Source organism: Idiotropiscis lumnitzeri, chromosome 2 (assembly GCF_059441095.1).
Source record: "Idiotropiscis lumnitzeri isolate Australia: NSW breed Sydney's pygmy pipehorse chromosome 2, RoL_Ilum_1.0, whole genome shotgun sequence".
Taxonomy (NCBI): domain Eukaryota; kingdom Metazoa; phylum Chordata; class Actinopteri; order Syngnathiformes; family Syngnathidae; genus Idiotropiscis; species Idiotropiscis lumnitzeri.
The window spans coordinates 12,453,364-12,472,615 of NC_142392.1; the positions used below are offsets into that span (position 1 = coordinate 12,453,364).

At 41.0% G+C, this 19,252-nt stretch overlaps 3 protein-coding genes across 3 annotated transcripts in view; all 3 read left to right on the forward strand.

Moving 5' to 3' along the window:
* LOC148341716 (uncharacterized) overlaps window positions 1-19,252 on the forward strand; it is a 146,665-nt gene that overhangs the window by 77,065 nt on the left and 50,348 nt on the right. The gene's annotated exons all lie outside the window — the stretch shown is intronic.
* Window positions 1,270-10,613, forward strand: LOC148341722 (uncharacterized). Its single transcript, XM_088283620.1, has 3 exons — window positions 1,270-1,360; window positions 8,539-9,768; window positions 10,447-10,613. Exons 1-3 carry the CDS (start codon window positions 1,270-1,272, stop codon window positions 10,611-10,613), a joined length of 1,488 nt encoding a protein of 495 aa, XP_088139746.1.
* Window positions 14,047-18,634, forward strand: LOC148341723 (uncharacterized). Its single transcript, XM_088287348.1, has 2 exons — window positions 14,047-14,422; window positions 17,397-18,634. The coding sequence occupies exons 1-2, from the start codon at window positions 14,299-14,301 to the stop codon at window positions 18,320-18,322; spliced, it is 1,050 nt and encodes a 349-aa protein (XP_088143474.1). The 5' UTR covers window positions 14,047-14,298; the 3' UTR covers window positions 18,323-18,634.

Genomic DNA, 19,252 nt, shown 5'->3' on the forward strand with positions numbered 1-19,252 from the left:
GAGACCAGTATTGTCAAACACAAATTTACATGGAGCGAAACGTAGTGCCGAGAGTACAACCGAAGGTGCTCACACCAGGAAACGAACGCAAATAACAGAAAGAGCTTGCAAACGGCAAGAAACAGAAAACAAACGAAAATAGCTTACCGCGAAAGGGCAAGTGCGGCCAATTGGCGATCGAAATAAACCGAGGAGGGCAAAGTAGTGATGGGTCTAGCGACACCGAGGCGTCGATGCGCGCGCCGAGCTTCCAGGGCAAACCCCGTGTCGGTGCGCGTACTGCTTTGAGAAAGTCACGTGACCACTACCAGAATCGTGTCGACACAGCGGTCGCGCGCCAAACTGTGTTCATAAGGAAGCGCATCTGTCAACAGGGTGGACGCTCAAAACAAGCATCGAGTTATTGGCGCATTACTTTGCGTTAAATATCCACAAGATGGAAGACGTCACTGTTGATGCGCACTCAGAGGTGCAGCGCTATATGTCAGCAGGACACGTTGCGCGTACGGAAGACCCGCTCTTATACTGGAAGTCCATGGAGGCAACGTTCCCTCATCTATTTATAGTAGCCACACAGGCGTTGTGCACACCGGCCTCTTCAGTGCCTTGTGAGAGGATCTTCTCAAAGGCGGGGGAAATTGCCTCAAAAAAAGAAATAGACTGAATAACAAAACGCTGGAGAAACTAATTTCTTTTGAATAAAAATCTTTAATTACAATGAGTCCATTGTCATTCACAACACTTTTACTTGGGCATTCAGACAGATGTTCTCTTAATTTATCAACTGCGTCTCGAATATCAAAGATTTCTTTTATGAAATTGCGTGTATGTAAAAATAATGTGAAAACAAATGCCTAATCAGAATCAGAAATGTGTGCAACGAGATTAGAGAGCTCCCCTCTCCAGTGCAATACAACAATAATTCAGTTAAATATATAAATTAGATAAGAGAATAATTAGTGCGATGGAAAGTAATACGAAATAGGATATATAAAAACACATCACGTCGCTAATCAATGGAATTGGATAAAGTTAGTTTGACAGATCAGTGTCAGATGACCCTGTCAAATGTTTCCTGCAAGTCCACCAGGTGTCAGTATTCAGCAACACAGTGTCAACACAGTGTCAATACATTGTGTCACTGTGTCGAAACGATACAGGATGCCTCATCTATCCATCACTAGGGCAAAGGCTAGAAGCGCGGTCAATGGACAGAAACGAGGTCGCGTGAAGCACATAACAAGAATTGCAAGAATATACACTTGGGACATGAACATGAGCACAAGGAATAATCCGACGCTGAGCCGTCAGCGTGGCACGTTTAAGTATCGTGGTAATCATGACACTCAACGAGGAACAGGTGCGTGGCAGGTTGGCGCGTCTCTCCAGCCGTGACGACATGACGGGAAACAGGTGCTGGAGTGAACGCCCCCACGTCAGCTGGGCAAACAATAACAAGACATGATACAAACATAGCGCGGATCATGACAGAAGATCTTGGATTGGTAAAAAGAATTTACCAAATCAACAGCAAGGATGTCAATAAGAACAACAAAGTGTTGAAGAGTGAAGGTAGTAAGAGTATAGTGAACAAATACTTTTCTGTCTTCAAAGGACAAGGGACGCTACCTTGTCCTTACAAAATACAGCTCAAGGAAGATGCTAAACCTGTAGTACATGCCCCGAGAAGAGTTCCAGCCCCTCTCAAAGATAGATTAAAAAAGGAACTGAGCAGAATGACACCAATAGGAGTCAGAGAGAAAGTGGAAGAACCCACCGACTGGGTAAATTCCATCACGTGTGTTAAAAAGAGGAACTCCCCAGAGTTACGTGTTTGCCTCGACCCCAAAGATCTGAATGAAAACATGATAAGAGAACATTATCAGATTCCCAAGCGTGAAGAAATCCTGAGTGACATGGCAGGTGCTAAGTACTTTAGCAAATTAGATGCATCGCATGGATTTTGGCAGCTGAAGCTGGACACCGAAAGCAGCAGGTACACCACCTTCAACACCATTTGGGCGTTTCTGTTTTCTGAGACTGCCATTTGGCATAAAGTCTGCGCCTGAGATCTTTCACAGAGCTATGGAGTCAATCATAGAAGGTCTGGAAGGAACCCGTGTGTACATTGATGATTTGGTTGTTTGGGGAAACACGGAACAAGAACACAATGAGAGATTCAAGGAACTGCTACAAAGAGTTAAAATGAATGGACTTAAACTAAAACGAGAGAAATGTCTGTTTGGAGTTACAGAATTGACATTCTTGGGAGACAAGCTCACAGCAGATGGAGTGGTGCCAGACAGAACCAAAGTGCAAGCAATGCTGGACATGCCAGTTCCAACTGAGAAAAAAGGACTTCTGCGAGCAATGGGGATGATAAACTTCCGGGGCAAGTTCATTCCAAACCTCTCTTCAAGTCAAAGTCCCTAAGTTTGCTGCTGCATCACAACGTAGTCTTTGAGTGGACAACAAAACATGACGAAGAATGGCAAGATCTAAAGAGAACTGTGACAGCTGAGCCAGTCCTTGCCTCCTTTGATCCATCAAAACCAACCAAAATTTCCACGGATGCGTCGAAAGATGGGCTAGGTGCCGTACTGCTGCAAAAGGCGAGAGACACATGGCAACCTGTAGCCTATGCATCCAGGTCAATGTCAGAGACTGAAAAACGCTATGCTCAGATCGAAAAGGAGTCACTGGGTTTAGTGTTTGGATGTGGCAAATTTCACACGTATGTTTATGGACTGCCCACATTCATAGCAGAGACTGATCATAAGCCACTGATTTAAACTAGGAAGAAAAATCTCAATGACATGACGCCCAGAATTCAACGCATGATGATGACATTGCAGCGCTATGATTTTGAGCTAATATACACGCCTGGAAAATACATAGTGCTTGCTGATACGTTATCCCGAGCGCCGCACCATAACAGTGACATCAAGGACTGCGTTACGGCGGAGGAGGCTGAGGCTCACATCATTACTTCAAGCCCTTTATACCCACAGGCAAATGGGCAGGCTGAGAAGGGAGTGCAAATCACCAAGAGACTGCTAAGGAAGGCCAAGGATGATGCATCTGATCCTTACCTTGCCCTATATAGTTACAGAGCTGCGCCTCTGGAGTGGGGAGCTTCTTCACCTGCTGACCTACTCATGTGCCGTAAGCTTCGCACCACGCTTCCACAAATACCACAAGGACATGACGACAACATTTAGATTGAAAAGAAGAGAATGCTCAAACTCAAACAGAAAATTGCATATGACAGAGCTACAAAACATCTGGAACGTCTTTCTGAGAAAGACACTGTAAGGATCGAGGGACCTCATTGGGACAGAAAAGTGACTGTCCTTATCGAAGCCGGACCGAGATCTTACATTGTGGAAACAAAGGATGGACAAAGAGTGAGGGGGAACAGGAGGAGTTTGCTGAAGGTTCCCGGGAACTGTAAGAAATCTTCTGATGCGGCTGAGGCTGCAAAGCAGGTGGATACATCGAAGGAGCACAGACCTCAACCACCAGCAACTTCTGGGAGTACTGAACCTCTTCGAAGATCAACAAGAGTTAGACGACAACCGGACAGGCTGATTGAAAATGTTTAATGTTGTGTTATTGTTGCTAAAATTGTTGTAGAGCTGCTTGTTGTCAGAAAAAAAAATGGGTAGATATTGAAAAGAAGTGAAAATAATTGCGAACAAAACAAAATTATTATAATAATAATTATAAAATAAAAAATGTTTATTTAAAAAAAAGGCATAGGCATTGATTAACGTTTGAAAGGGAGATGTAATGATAGCAGTTATATCATTGGCCACTAGTTGGCAGTATTGCCTGATGTGTGTGTGGTTACCAGACGAACTCGTTTGTACGCACATAGACGAGAATGCAAGTCAATAAATAAAGAGACACAAGCCTGCAGCATCACTGTACCAGCGTGACTTCTTAAGATAGAAGACGGAACATTACAGTAACCATTAAAAAAAAACGTATAGTAACCATAAAATTGTTTTTTAAAAAAACGTATCGTAAACATACTAAAGCTGTTGCTTTATGTTATTTACAAACAATTTTTGTTTAAAATCCCCCTGGCTCTTCTTTTTGTCTTTTCTATATTATGTACGTATTAATAGCTGTGTTTGGTTTGCAAATGTCAATAAAGTTTATACAAAAAACTATGAGTAAATATTTATCATCTCATCAATATTTGCAAAACAGAGTACCGACTTTCGAGATCCTCACAATAATAGTTCTCAAAATTATATTTCTTATCAATTTAGCTTAGTTTATGGATATTTTATTGACAATCTAACATCAATATACAAAGACAGAAAAAAATTGGTGGTGGTGGGGCGCGAATCTTTTTCTTCTTGGGAGGGGCGGGCGTGAAATAATTGAGAGGCACTGCTAGTATATGCAGACATCATATTCATACAATCTTGCAGCCCGAGTGAACCACAGCATTGTTGCTTCGTTCGGTAGGAGAAACGTAAACGTCCCACTGCTGTTGCAGCAGCGGCTTCTCGAGGCATCGGCGGAAGTGACGTAGGAGCCGACTCGCCAATGTGGCGTTAATTTAGTTATTTTGTTATTTTTTTTTATCAACCGATTTAAAATATTATATAAATTATATATTGAAATAGAACAGCCAGGGGTAAAAACAAACACAGAGGCAAAGAAATATATTTGAAAAATACGTGCTTAAAGCATGACGTCATTAGCAAGCGCGCAGCTTCCGAAGGACCTCGACCACATCCACCGACCCGTCCACACCGGAACAAAAACACCCACCGCTAAATTCTTCTGATTTAGTGTGGAACTGACTGTAATTTTCTCACAGAATGTCCAGTGCTACTCTAAAGTACCACGACATAATTCATTAAGTCTTTGTGTGCCGATAACCTCATCTTTGCGCGTTGATGCTTTTCGGCGTAGTTAGCTTAGCTTGTTAGCTAGCTAGCCGCTAACGAAAAGAGGCACATGACTCATCGCCAAGCAGAGATCAAGGGCGGATTTTTTGGAATTATCATTTGAAAATGTGTGAAAGAACAACACCCAAGAACAAAGAGGAACTTTGTGGAATAAAAGAAGAGAACGAGCAACATTTTTTCCTTCTGGGCGAAGGTTGCGAGCAGCCTCGTGTTGTGCTACACAAAGCAGGTTTGTACACGTTTTACTCTCATTTGCTTTGTAAAGAATGACTTTCTATCGTTAAAAATATGCATCACAACATTAAGTTGTTTGGGGAAAGTCAGAGTGAAAGTGTTGTTGCTTAATTTATGTGTAGGGATTTTGATTCTTCACACGTAATTTTGTTTTAAAATTTATTTAGAAACAAAAATTTTATAAAAAAAAAAAAGGGGGAATGTTGGAACGTACTAGCAGGCTAAATGTCAGTTTGGGGAAAAAAACTAACAAAAAACAAACATAAATCATGCAATAAATAGCGACTATGATGCCAGGGCCTAGGGCTGGGCGATAAACCGAAAATTTACCGTTACCGAAATGTATTACTATGACCGAAATCATTTTCCCCATGTCGGTAAATTCGGTGTTTAAAAAAAAGAAAAGCCTTTTCTGTCTGCGGCATTGTTCATGCCCCTTTAAAACCGCAACAGCGCCTCTAGTCACGTGACTCCACCCGCCTGATCGAGAAAGAAAACAGACGTCGCTGTCGAAGCTGGCGAATCACATCCAGAAGCTTTTTCACCACCCACAACACAACCATGCTGTGCTGAAAGTTCAAAGTGAGAAGCAAGGTTCGACAAGTGACAACAGCCCATTAACGGAGGCAACACCATACGAGAGAACGTCTCAGAGGAGGACGCAATAGCCTAGCACATAGCTAAAGATAAAGCTCCTCTAGTTCCAGTGGCGCGCACAGGATTTAAATGCTTCATGAAAGCCATATTTCCCGATATGGACAACATCGGGCCGGAAGCTTAGACATGTCATTTTGCATCTACATCCGACTTGTGGTCGGGTCGCAACATGGATCCCTGATTGAGCCTAACTGTGCATTACATAGATGACAAGTGGCGACTGCGCACCAGAGTACTCGAGACGGCACATTTTCCCCTATGATGCACACTTGTTTATTTGTCTTGCATTGACATTTTCTTTCATTTTGTTTACCATTTTTTTGTTTGGCATTATTTGCACCATGACAGCATCTTGGCGCAAGCTATTTGCAGAAAAAGATTTTGCAAGAGGTTGTTTATACAAATGATTTTTGGACTTTTGTTTTTCATTGAAAGTAATGTGTACCAGTTGGTCAATAAAAAAGACAGTCAGTACGCATTTCCTGCATTTATTTTGATTTTAGTCCACTGGGAATTTATCGTGCATTTATCGTTATCGAGGTAAAATTGCTCAATTAATCGCGATATGGTTTTGAGGTCACATCGCCCAGCCCTACCAGGGCCCCTTTAATTCTTTTAGGCATACAGATTAGAATGGAAGCAAAAAGTACCCACGATGAAACTATCTCTAAATGCAAAATGAAAAACTTGTAAACATATTTCACTTGCAAAATGAAAAACTTGTAAACATATTTCACTTGAAGGATTTCTATTCCATCAATGACATTATGTTGCGATGGCCCCCAGTGGCCCCCATCAATATGTTGGGGTCCCACAACAGGTCTCCCATCAGACGCACACAATAGCCTGTGTGTGCGAACTTCAGCTCGCTTCCAGAAACGTCTGTGAGTATGTCAGGAATTAAATCGGCATCAGCCGCAACGTGCTTCCTTTTTAATTGCTCGTTTATCACTGTTGTTGTGATGCTAAAGGGAGGTTTACATCGTAGGACGTAATTTTGTGAAATGCCCCCATGGTCCGGTCCAAATCGGGGTCACACGCATTGCTCCGTGTGCGGCAGGCACAAGTCAAGGTAGCACGGTAGAAACAATATCAGACAAAGTCGCCGCATGAGCTTTGACTTGTCCAAACCAAATGTGTGTTTGTCTTTTTGTGTCCTGCAGACGTCAGTGAAAACGATCTCCGTTCTGTGAAAGAGGAGCCAGACTTGACTCACATCAAAAAGGAGGAGGAGGAGGAGGAGATCAACAAGTCATCAGTGAACGTTCTCCCGATAAAGACTGAAGATGAAAACAAGGATGAGAGTGAGGACAACAAAGGGGCGGAGCCGACAAGCAGCAGCTCAAGTCATCACGTGACAACAGAAGGTGATGAAGACCACTGGGGGCCATCACAAGCACACAGTGAGGACACATTATCAGACGCTCATGACAATGATGATGATAATGGGCAAGAAAACCCTTTTTCTTGCTCAGTTTGTGGTAAAAGCTTCTCTCAAAATTCAAGTTTAACAATCCACACAAGAATGCACATTGGAATGCATCTGCATCTTTGGCTTACAATGGGCTTAAAAAGGGAGAACGTCACAACCCCCTTTTCTACAAACAAGTCCAGGAACATTTAGTTCCTGGTAATAAAGTTCCTGTGGCCCAGGTGGTTTGCATCTCCCCCGCAACTCAAAGTTCTTGATAATTTATACAAATGACCATGATGATGTATCAGTGGGAGGTCTTGTGTTACTTTGTTACTCATTACTGACACCCTATGGCTGTTAAGCATCATTGCAGTTCCAAAATAATTCAGTGAACTCTAAAAAAATATTTTGGTGTATCTTAGTTGAATTTGAATACATATTCCAGAAACGTCTGTGACTATGTCAGGAATGAAATCGGGCATCAGCCGCAACGTGCTTCCTTTTCAAATGCTCGTTTATCACTGTTGTGCTGCTCAAGGGAGGTTTACATTGTAGGACGTAATTTTGTGAAATGCCCCCATGGTCGGGTCCAAGTTGAGGTCGCACGCATTGCTCCGTGTGCGGCAGGCACAAGTCAAGATAGCACGGTAGAAAATAAGACAAAGTCGCCGCCTGAGGTTTGACTTGACCAAACCAAATTTGTCTTTTTGTGTACTGCAGACGTCAGTGAATACGATCTCTGTTCTGTGAAAGAGGAGCCAGACTTGACTCACATCAAAAAGGAGGAGGAGGAGGAGATCAACAAGTCACCAGTTAACGTTCTCCCTATAAAGACTGAAGATGAAAACAAGGATGAGAGTCAGGACAACAGAGGGGCGGAGCCTCCAAGCAGCAGCTCAAGTCATCACGTGACAACAGAAGGTGATGAAGACCACTGGGGGCCATCACAAGCACATAATGAGGACACATTATCAGACGCTCATGACGATGATGATACGACTAATGATGATGATGATGATGATGATGGGCAAGCCAAAGGTGAAAGGGCACGTCACACTGACTCATTCACTTCAAAGCTGTCTTTAAAACGGCACAGAAAAACACACAGTGGTGATAAACCTTTTTCCTGCTCAGTTTGTGGAAGACGCTTCTCTCAAAATTCTAGTTTAACAATCCACACAAGAACGCACAGTGGAGAAAAACCTTTTTCCTGCTCAGTTTGTGGTAGACGCTTCTCTGAAAAGTCAAATTTAACTTGTCACACAAGAACACACACTGGAGAAAACCATTTTTCTTGCTCAGTTTGTGGTAAAAGCTTCTCTCAAAATTCAAGTTTAAACATCCACACAAGAATGCACAGTGGAGAAAAACCATTTTCCTGCTCAGTTTGTGTAAGACGCTTCTCTGTAAAGTCAAATTTAACTTGTCACACAAGAACACACACTGGAGAAAAACCTTTTTCTTGCTCGGTTTGTGGCAAGAGTTTCTCCCAAAATTCTCATTTAACAATCCACACAACAACACACACTGTAGAAAACCCTTTTTCCTGCTCAGTTTGTGGCAAAGGCTTCTCTGGAAAGTCTAATTTAAGAAAACACACAGCAACACATAGTGGAGAAAAACCTTTTTCTTGCTCAGTTTGTGGCAAAAGCTTCTCTTTTAAGTCAAATTTAACAAGTCACACAAGAATACATAGTGGAGAAAACCCCTTTTCTTGCTCAGTTTGTGGAAAATGCTTCTCTCAAAAGGCAAATTTAACAGAACACGCAAGAACACACACTGGAGAAAAACCTTTTACTTGCTCAGTTTGTGGTAAAAGCTTCTCTCAAAATTCAAGTTTAACAATCCACACAAGAACGCACAGTGGAGAAAAACCTTTTTCCTGCTCAGTTTGTGGTAGACGCTTCTCTGAAAAGTCAAATTTAACTTGTCACACAAGAACACACACTGGAGAAAACCCTTTTTCTTGCTCAGTTTGTGGTAAAAGCTTTTCTAAAAATTCAAGTTTAACAATACACACAAGAACGCACAGTGGAGAAAAACCTTTTTCCTGCTCAGTTTGTGGTAGACGCTTCTCTGAAAAGTCAAATTTAACTTGTCACACAAGAACACACACTGGAGAAAACCCTTTTTCTTGCTCAGTTTGTGGTAAAAGCTTTTCTAAAAATTCAAGTTTAACAATACACACAAGAACGCACAGTGGAGAAAAACCTTTTTCCTGCTCAGTTTGTGGAAGACGCTTCTCTGTAAAGTCAAATTTAACTTGTCACACAAGAACACACACTGGAGAAAAAACTTTTTCTTGCTCAGTTTGTGGCAAGAGTTTCTCCCAAAATTCTCATTTAACAATCCACACAACAACACACACTGGAGAAAACCCTTTTTCCTGCTCAGTTTGTGGCCAACGCTTCTCTGTGAGGTCAAGTTTACGAAGCCACACAAGAACACACAATGGAGACAAGCCATTCAGTTGCAGCGTTTGTTCTAAAAAATTTGCCACAAAACCGGAAGCTGAGAGACACGATTGTGCTGGCGAGAATTGCTGCGATCCTTGAAGCTTAAAAAAAGACAAAAAACACTGAAGGAACTGACTCTTTGTGGTAAGATGTAAATTTTGATTTTGAATAAAATATGAAAAATTGAATTTTTCAAAGCTCTTTTATTGACATATAGCCAATGTGATTAGTGCCAGAAGAACCATTGTGTCTGAGTGATGATGATCGTTTTTTTTGTTTTCATATCAAACATTATAAATTAAATTAATTGCCTTTGCCTAGAACAACATTTGTGAACATTATGCTTTTCAGTTGTCTTTTTAATCGTACTTAATGGAAAAGGTGTGAGAAGAAACAGTGCTGATGAAATCGGTGCCTTCCACAATCATCAATAAAATCACTTGTTCCACTTGCTCAACTGGCCTTCATTACACTGTGAAAAGGTGAAAAACTGAACTAGTGTCATGATCCGCGTCGGGCAGGACAGGCCTTGTTATTGTTTCTGTATGCACGTGGGTTTTGTTATTGTTTGCGTTGTTGTTTTCTCCCCTCCTTCCCGCCATGTGTTTTCTGTTATTGTTTTGGTCAGCTGTGATAGCGCCGCCCCTCAGCACTCGTCCTCACCAGCCACGCACCTGTTCCCCGTATCATCAACACACCTGATCCCCATCTGCTCAATTAATGACTGGACTATTTCAACACCTCACCCCGACAGCTCAGCGTCGGAACATTGCTTCTCCTGTTACGCCTTCTATGGACTTTCCCGCTCAAGCCCTCGCTCAAGCCCTCGCTCAAGCCCCATGCTCAAGCCCCATGCTCATCCTCTCGGTCCCTTGTGTTTTGTCACGATCCTCGTCACTTGTTTTCTTTCGTTCTACTTAGTCACGTTTAGTTTGTCTTTGTAATTCTGAACCCTGCCACGTTTGTTTGTCCACGCCCCGTTGTTTGTCCTTGTTAGATTTATTTAATAAACTCCCTTTAGTTTACCCTTCTCCTGCTTCCTCGCTCTTTGGGTCCACCCACCTCCTCGCCGTAAGGCGAACCTGACAACTAGAAGTTGAACTCTAAAAAGAACATGAAAGAGAAACGCAAATCATCTCAGTTTCTCTCAAAGGTTTTGGTATGTCAGGAGTTGGCAACTTGATGGCGACTGGAGTCAGCGCTGGTTTTCTCGTTGTGTTTGGCTGGCTCGTATATGTATGGTCCATTGAACAAAACTCAAACTCTTCAAATATCCCCTCACATACATTTAATATTACGCTTTCTGAATAAATTTCTGACTGGCTAAATACACTTTCTAGGTTGAGCTCTATCAAGCGTTTGGGGTTTGTTTCTAAGCAGAATCTCACTTCGGAAAAACTATAATTTTGTAAAATATACCAAATATTTTTGTTCATGCTATATTATATTTTTTATACTTTGGATTGCTTATATAATGAAATCGGGAAATATTAAAATGTAAAATTAGCAACGGCATACAGACTTAATGCAATTAATAAGAAAAATAGAAACATTTTATAAATATTGAACTAATTGAGAAGAGTCCTTGAAATAAATATTGAATTATAAAAAATACTTACATATTAAATTAATTCAACTACCCAACCCCGGATGAGCGGCAGAAAATGGCTGGATGGATGGAATAATTTAAATTGCATACATATTCAAATAAACAAATTTGTTCAGAAATATTCAATAGTGAAATAAAAAGGTTTAAATTAATATTTATATAATTTCACATTAAAATAATTGAATAAATATTGTAGTATTATATAAGCAAGCTTAAATATACATTGAAATACATTTTTAAAAAGTCGTGTATTTTTAAATGGACTAATTTAGATATGGGAAGTAATTCTCTTTATGAAACTATGAAGGGACTGGAGCTCACAGAAGTGACCAGTCTTGGTTCTGAAGTTCCGATGTAACCAGATACTGCCCTGAGAGAAAATAGGCCTGAGCATTGTTTATGGTGGGGGCAATTCTCTCGCCAGGTCAGTGACCTTTGAGGGTATGGAAGTAATTTAAGGTGGTCACGAGTAGACTGGTCGTATCAACGGGGAGACGCATCTGCTCTCCCTCTGGGGGACTTTTGGAGGGAAATCCCGAAGACTCGCGGGATGGGAATGCATATGCAACAAGGGAAAATGAGATATTCATGTCCTATTTGGATATTCCCTATAAGAAGGGAATGTCTGAGAGGGGGCTCGCACGTGCACGGAGCACACACACACGCACACATTTTTGGGGAGACTTCTTTTGACATCAGCATGTAACGAGAATAAAATCTTTTTTGAACCAGTTCTTTTCCATCACCAATCCAGCCTTGCTCGGCTGCCTCTCAGAAGGCAGCAAGGACCCACACTTCAAAGACAAAATATACTACATATTGAAAGAAAAATAATACTCAAATGTTGAAATAAGTATAGAATTGAATGAATAAACAACAAAGAAATAAATACCTCCTGGAAAATATCATTATTTATCAACATTTCTCAAAGCACAGCATTTCGATCAGATTGAGTTCTTTCTTGCACATTCTTAAACAATCGTAAGTTTTTTACTTTTAATTTTTAAGTTACTTCAGTGCATTTCATACCTGTGCCTTCAGTGAAGTCCTTCTTTGTCCTACTTGAATAAATCCCCATCAAAATACCATCATTTATGACACCACAGCTGGACAAATAATATCCAGAAACACACTTACGCACCACTGAGTGAGTGTTCGACGATATAGCTTCTCTTGAAAGGGCCGACTTGAAAATGTCCTTGCAAGTGTATCTGCATATTAAATCCATGCTTTTCCCTCCTTCGGCCATTGTGGTTTAAAAAAAGCAAGAACATATTTTAGATTTTCGAACGGCCGCCAATTACGACTTTCGAGTGTGTTGATTCGGCATGGCGCTGCCCCCTCACGAGTGAGTATCCAATCACAAAACGCGTTCATCACCCTCAGCAAAAGGCAAGCGAGAAGGCTCACTGTAACCAACTCGTGATCTGATTGGCTGTCGCAACCGTCTAACAAGGCCGTGAAATTGAAAACCTACAACAATCAGCCAATAAAAACAAAGGGATGTTGTAGGCTAAAAGTGACAGCAAAGGGAAGACAACACAAATTAACGTTCACAATTGTGCCAAGTGGACTGGAGTCAATCCTTGGAGACAAGACATCTGAAGAGCTTGGACTGGAAAAAGAATTTACCAAATCAACAAAAAGGATGTCAATAAGAACAACAAAGTGTTGCCGAGTGAAGGTAGTAAGTGTATAGTGAACAAATACTTTTCTGTCTTCAAAGGACAAGGGACGCTACCGTACACTTACAAAATACAGCTCAAGGAAGATGCTGAACCTGTAGTACATGCCCCGAGAAGAGTTCCAGACCCTCTCAAAGAGAGATTAAAAATGGAACTGAGCAGAATGACACCAATAAGAGTCAGAGAGAAAGTGGAAGAACCCAGCGACTGGGTAAATTCCATCACGTGTGTTAAAAAGAGGAACTCCCAAGAGTTACGTGTTTGCCTCGACCCCAAAGAACTGAATGAAAACATTAAAAGAGAATATTATCAGATTCCCAAGCGTGAAGAAATCCTGAGTGACATGGCAGGTGCTAAGTACTTCAAATTAGATGCATCGCATGGATTTTGGTATTAATAACTGTGTTTGGTTTGCTTTTGTGAATAAAGATTTTACAAAAAACTTATGAGTAAATATTTATCATCTCATCAATATTTGCACAAGAGAGTACTGAGTTTCGAGATCCTCACAATAATAATTCTCAAAATTATATTTCTTATCAATTTAGTAGGTTAAGGGATATTTTATTGACAATCGAACATCAATATACAAAGACAGAAAAAAATTGGTGGTTGGGGGGGGGCGAATCTTTTTCTTCTTGGTAGGGGCCGGCGTGAAATAATTGAGAAGCACTGCTAGTATATGCAGACATTATATTCATACAATCTTGCAGCCCGAGTGAACCACAGCGTTGTTGCTTCGTTCGGTAGGAGAATCGTAAACGTCCCACTGCTGGAGCAGCAGAGGCTTCTCGGGGCATAGGCGGAAGTGACGCGAGAGATGACTCACTAATGTGGCGTGAATTTAGTTATTTTGTTAATTTTTTTAATCAACCGAAATAAAATATTATATAAAATAATATATATATTAAAATAGAAGAGCCAGGTGTAAAAAACAAACACAGAAGCAAAGAAATATATTTGAAAAATACGCGCTTAATAAAGCATGACGTCATAGCAAGCGCGCAGCTTCCGAAGGACCTCGACCACATCCACCGACCCGTCCACGCCGGAACAAAAAATCCCACCGCTAAATTCTTCTGGTTTAGTGTGGAACTGACTGTAATTTTCTCAAAGGATGTGCGTTGATATTCTAAAGGACTACGACATAATTCATTAAGTCTTTGTGTCCCGATAACCTCATCTTCGCGCGTTGATGCTTTTCGGAGTAGTTAGCTTAGCTTGTTAGCTAGCTAGCCGCTAACAAAAAGAGGCACATGACTCATCGCCAAGCAGAGATCAAGTGTGGAGTTTTTGGAATTATCATTTGAAAATGTGTGCAAAAACGACACCCAAGTACGAAGAGGAACTTTGTGGAATAAAAGAAGAGAACGAGCAACATCTTCAACTGCTGGGCGAAGGTTGCAAGCAGCTTCGTGTTGTGCTACTCAAAGCAGGTTTGTACACGTTTTACTCTCATTTGCTTTGTATAGAACGACTTTCTATCGTTAGAAATATGCATCACAACATTAAGTTGTTTGGGGAAATGCGTTCAAGGTTATTGCCATTTTAGTTTTAAATGTTGCCTTTTACTTGTCGGTTTGCTGAACATTTGTTTATGCCAAATGAAATCAGTGCAGAAAATAAATGCCAAAGAATAACCAATAGTGGGGGGTGAACTCCATGTTTTTCCCAGGATAAAATTTGAACTCGTTTAACATTTTACATTTTCTGGTTTTTATATATTTTTCAAGCAATTCCTTACGGAAGGAATTAGGGCTGGGCGATATGACCTAAAATCAATATTGCGATAAATTAGGCAGTTTTACCTCGATAAATGCGCGATAAATTCCCCCTGAGGACCAAGATCAAAATAAATGCAGGAAATGCATATTAACTGCTTTTTTTTATTGACCAACTGGTACGCATTACTTTCAATGAAAAATAAAAGTACAAAAATCATTTGAATAAACATTCAAAATAGCTTGCTTTGCATGACTTGAACAATGTCACAAAGAACAGGAGAAAAAGGGTACCTCTCACAAAATCTTTTTATGTAAATATATTGTGCCGAGATGCTGTAATTCCATTTGCAAAGGCCTAGATTTGTGTAAAGGTATCGTGTAAACAATCTAAATAATGCCATGTGCAAAGGCGCTAGTCGCCTGTAAACAAAATGCTAAATAAAATGGGAAAAAATGTCAATGGAATGCCAGTGCCAAATAAACAAGTGTGCTTCATCAGGAAAATGTGCCGTCTCGAGTAATCTGGTGCGCGGTCGCCACTTGTCGTCTATGTCATGCACGGTCAGGCTCAAACAGGGATCCATGTTGCGACTCGACCACAAGTCGGATGTGGATGCAAAATGCTCGACATGTCTCCGCTCCCGTCCCGATGTTGTCCATATCGGGAAGTGCTGTATGTGTGTGTAAATATTTTCGTACCTTTTGTCGTCTATGTTCATGAGGCGTTTAAATCCTGTCCGCTCCATTGTAACAAGAGGAGCTCTATCTTTAGCTATGTGCTCGGCTATCGCGTCCACCTCTGAGACGTTCTCTCGTATGGTGTCGCCTCCGTTATGGGCTGTTGTCACTTGTCGAACCTTGCTTCTCACTTTGAACTTTTAGCACAAGCTCCAAGTCAACAGCATGGTTGTGTTTTGGGTGGTGAAAAAGAAAAGGTTGGACGCGCTGTTTCAGGTGCTTGCGATGCACTTTGTAGTTCATGTTTTTTTGCTTAAACATCGTCTTTCTGGAACCCAAAACATTTCCAAACGACAGATGTCCACTTTATTTTCGGGACAAGCGCGACAGGAACAATTTCAACTAACGTTAATTCGTCCGCAGCCGTGTCAGCCGCTTCAGGATTTGAATCGCCAGCTACGAACGCGTCTTGTTTACATTCTTGTTCAGAAGGGAGGAGTCACGTGACGACACGCGCTAGAGCCGTCTTAAAGGGGCATGAGCTTAGCCGCAGACAGAAAAGACTTCGTTTTCTTTCTTTTTTTTTTTAGACACCGAATTTACCGACATGGGCAAAATGATGTCGGTCATTCTAATAAATTTCGGTAACGGTAAATTTTCGGTTTATCGCCCAGGCCTAGAAGGAATTCTGCCCGACTCTAAAAAATGTGCACACTGCGGCGAAAACATCAATGGCGGTTGATCAATTTTAGTGGATAAAACACAAAATATTAAGTTTTTAAAAAAAATCAAGTACGTATTGGTCTTTATTTATTTATGAACTTTGTACTGGCTTCGTCGGGTGAGAGTCAATGAACCTCCGGTGGATCTGCACTGTTTTGTGCACGTGTGCGTAGTTTCACCCCATCCAATCTTTTAAAATACATTGAATGCATCCATCCAGGGTTGCAAGGATCTCATCAGTGAACAAGCGCATGCTGGAAGGAATGCATCTGCATCTTTGGCTTACTTTGGGCTTAAAAAGGGAGAACGTCACAACCCCCTTTTCTACCAACAAGTCCCGGAACATTTAGTTCCTGGTAATAAAGTTCCTGTGGCTCAGGTGGTTTGCATCTCTCCCACAACTCATAGTTCTTGATAATTTATCCAAATGACAATGATGATGTATCAGTGGGAGGTCTTGTGTTCCTTTGTTACTCATTACTGACACCCTATGGCTGTTATACATCATTGCGGTTCCAAAATAATTTAGTGAACTCTTAAAATATTATGGTGTATCTTAGTCTAATTTGAATATGTATTGGATAACTTTAATATAAACAGTCATTATTGTTTTAAATTTGATTTAGAAACAGAAATTGTATTTAAAAAAAATAAAAAGGGGAATGTCGGAATGTACGAGCAGGATAAATGTCATTTTGGGTAAAAAAAACAAAAAACAAACGTAAATCATGCAATAAATAGCCACTCTGATTCCAGGGCCCCTTTAATTCTTTTACGGATCCAGATTATAATGGAAGCAAAAAGTACCCACGATGAAACTATCTATAAATGCAAAATGAAATACTTGTAAACATATTTTACTTGAACGATTCCTATTTTATCAATGACATTATGTTGCGATGGCCCCCAGTGGTCTGCATTAATAAGTTAGGGTCCCACAACAGGTGTTCCATCAGACGCACACAATAGCCTGTGTGTGCTAACTTCAGCTCGCTTCCAGAAACGTCTGTGACTTTGTCCAGAATGAAATCGGGCATCAGCCGCAATGTGCTTCCTTTTTAAATGCTCGTTTATCACTGTTGTGCTGCTAAAAGGAGGTTTACATCGTAGGACGTAATTTTGTGAAATGCCCCGATGGTCCGGTCCAAATCGGGGTCGCACGCATTGCTCCATGTGCAGCAGGCACAAGTCAAGGTAGCACAGTAGAAACAATATAAGACAAAGTCACCGCATGAGCTTTGACTTGGCCAAACCAAATGTGTGTTTGTCTTTTTGTGTCCTGCAGACGTCAGTGAATACGATCTCTGTTCTGTGAAAGAGGAGCCAGACTTGACTCACATCAAAAAGGAGGAGGAGGAGGAGGAGATCAACAAGTCACCAGTGAACGGTGTCCATATAAAGACTGAAGATGAAAACAAGGATGAGAGTGAGGACAACAGAGGGGCGGAGCCTACAAGCAGCAGTTCAAGTCATCACGTGACAACAGAAGGTGATGAAGACCAATGGGGACCATCACAAGTACATAATGAGGACACATTATCAGATGCTCATCACGATGATGATACTTATGATGATGATGAAAATGATGATGATGATGATGATGGGCAAGCCAAAGGTGAAAGGGCGTGTCACACAGACTCATTAACTTCAAAGTTGTCTTTAAAAGGGCACACAAAAACACACACTGGAGAAAAACCCTTTTCCTGCTCAGTTTGTGGCAAGAGGTTCTCTCAAAAGTCGCATTTAACAAACCACACAAGAACACACAGTGGAGAAAAACTTTTTTCTTGCTCAGTTTGCAGTAAATGCTTCTCTCCAAAGTCTTATTTAGTAAGGCACACAAGAACACACACTGGAGAAAAACCTTTTTCCTGCTCAGTTTGTGGAAAATGCTTCTCAAGAAAGACATATTTAACAGAACACACAAGAACACACAGTGGTGAAAAACCTTTTTCCTGCTCAGTTTGTGGCAAGAGTTTCTTTCAAAAGCAAGATTTAACTAAACATAGAATACACAGTGGAGAAAAACCCTTTTCCTGCTCAGTTTGTGGCAAAAGCTTCTCTGTAAAGTCAAATTTAGGAATCCACGCAAGTACGCACAGTGGAGACAAGCCATCAGTTGCAGCCTTTGTGCTAAAAAATTCTCCACTAAACGGAGTGCTAAGAGACACGATTGTGCTGGTGAGAATAGCAGCGATCCTTGAAGCTTAAAAAAAGAAAACAAAAAACTGAAGGAACTGACTCTTTGTGGTAAGATGTAGATGTGATTTTGAATGAAATATGATAAATTTAGTTTTGCAAAGCTCTTTTATTGACATTAAGCCAATGGGATCAGTGCCAGAAGAACCAACGTGTCTGAGTGATGATTTTTTTTGTGTTTACATCAAACATGTAAATAAAATTAATTGCCTTTGCCTGGAATAACATTTGTTAACGTTATGCTTTTCAGTTGTCTTTTTAATCGTACTTAATGGAAAAGGTGTGAGAAGAAACTGCTTATGAAATCGTTGCCATCCACAATCATCAATAAAATCACTTGTTCCACTTGCTCAACTGGCCTTCATTACGCTGTGTGAAAAGGTGAAAAACTGAACTAGAAGTTGAACTATAAAAAGAACAAGAAAGAGAAACGCAAGCAGTCTCAGTTTCTCTCAAAGGTTTTGGAATGTCAGGACTTGGCAACATGATGGCGACTGTAGTCAGGGCCGGTTTTCTCGGTGTGTTTGGCTGGGTCGTATATGTATGGTCCATTGAACAAAACTCAAAGTCTTCAAATATCCCCTCACATACATTTAATATTTCACTTTCTGAATAAAAGAGATAGAAAATAGGCCTGAGAATTGTTTATGGTGGGGGCAATTCTCTCGCCAGGTCGGTGACCTTCCAGGGTATGAGAGTAATTTAAGGTGGTCACGAGTAGACTGGTCGTATCAACGGGGAGACGCATCTGCTCTCCCTCTGGGGGACTTTTGGAGGGAAATCCCGAAGACTAGTGGGATGGGAATGCATATGCAACAAGTCAAGTAAATTTTATTTGCATAGCTCTTAATCACAGACAGTCTCAAAGGGCTTTACATAACCACAATCGACATCCACTGATCTTAACCCCCAGGAGGGCAAGGAAAAACTCACAAAACCTCA

Excerpts from the sequence above, each read along its gene's own strand:
- LOC148341722 (XM_088283620.1), top strand. The coding sequence starts at position 1,270 with ATGAACATGAGCACAAGGAATAATCCGACGCTGAGCCGTCAGCGTGGC. Across the intron at positions 1,361-8,538 it reads TGACACTCAACGAGGAACAG|TTTGTGGTAAAAGCTTCTCT; the intron begins GTGCGTGGCAGG and ends TTTCTTGCTCAG. Across the intron at positions 9,769-10,446 it reads TGAGAGACACGATTGTGCTG|CTCAGCGTCGGAACATTGCT; the intron begins GCGAGAATTGCT and ends TCACCCCGACAG.
- LOC148341723 (XM_088287348.1), top strand. The coding sequence starts at position 14,299 with ATGTGTGCAAAAACGACACCCAAGTACGAAGAGGAACTTTGTGGAATA. Across the intron at positions 14,423-17,396 it reads TGTTGTGCTACTCAAAGCAG|ACGTCAGTGAATACGATCTC; the intron begins GTTTGTACACGT and ends TGTGTCCTGCAG.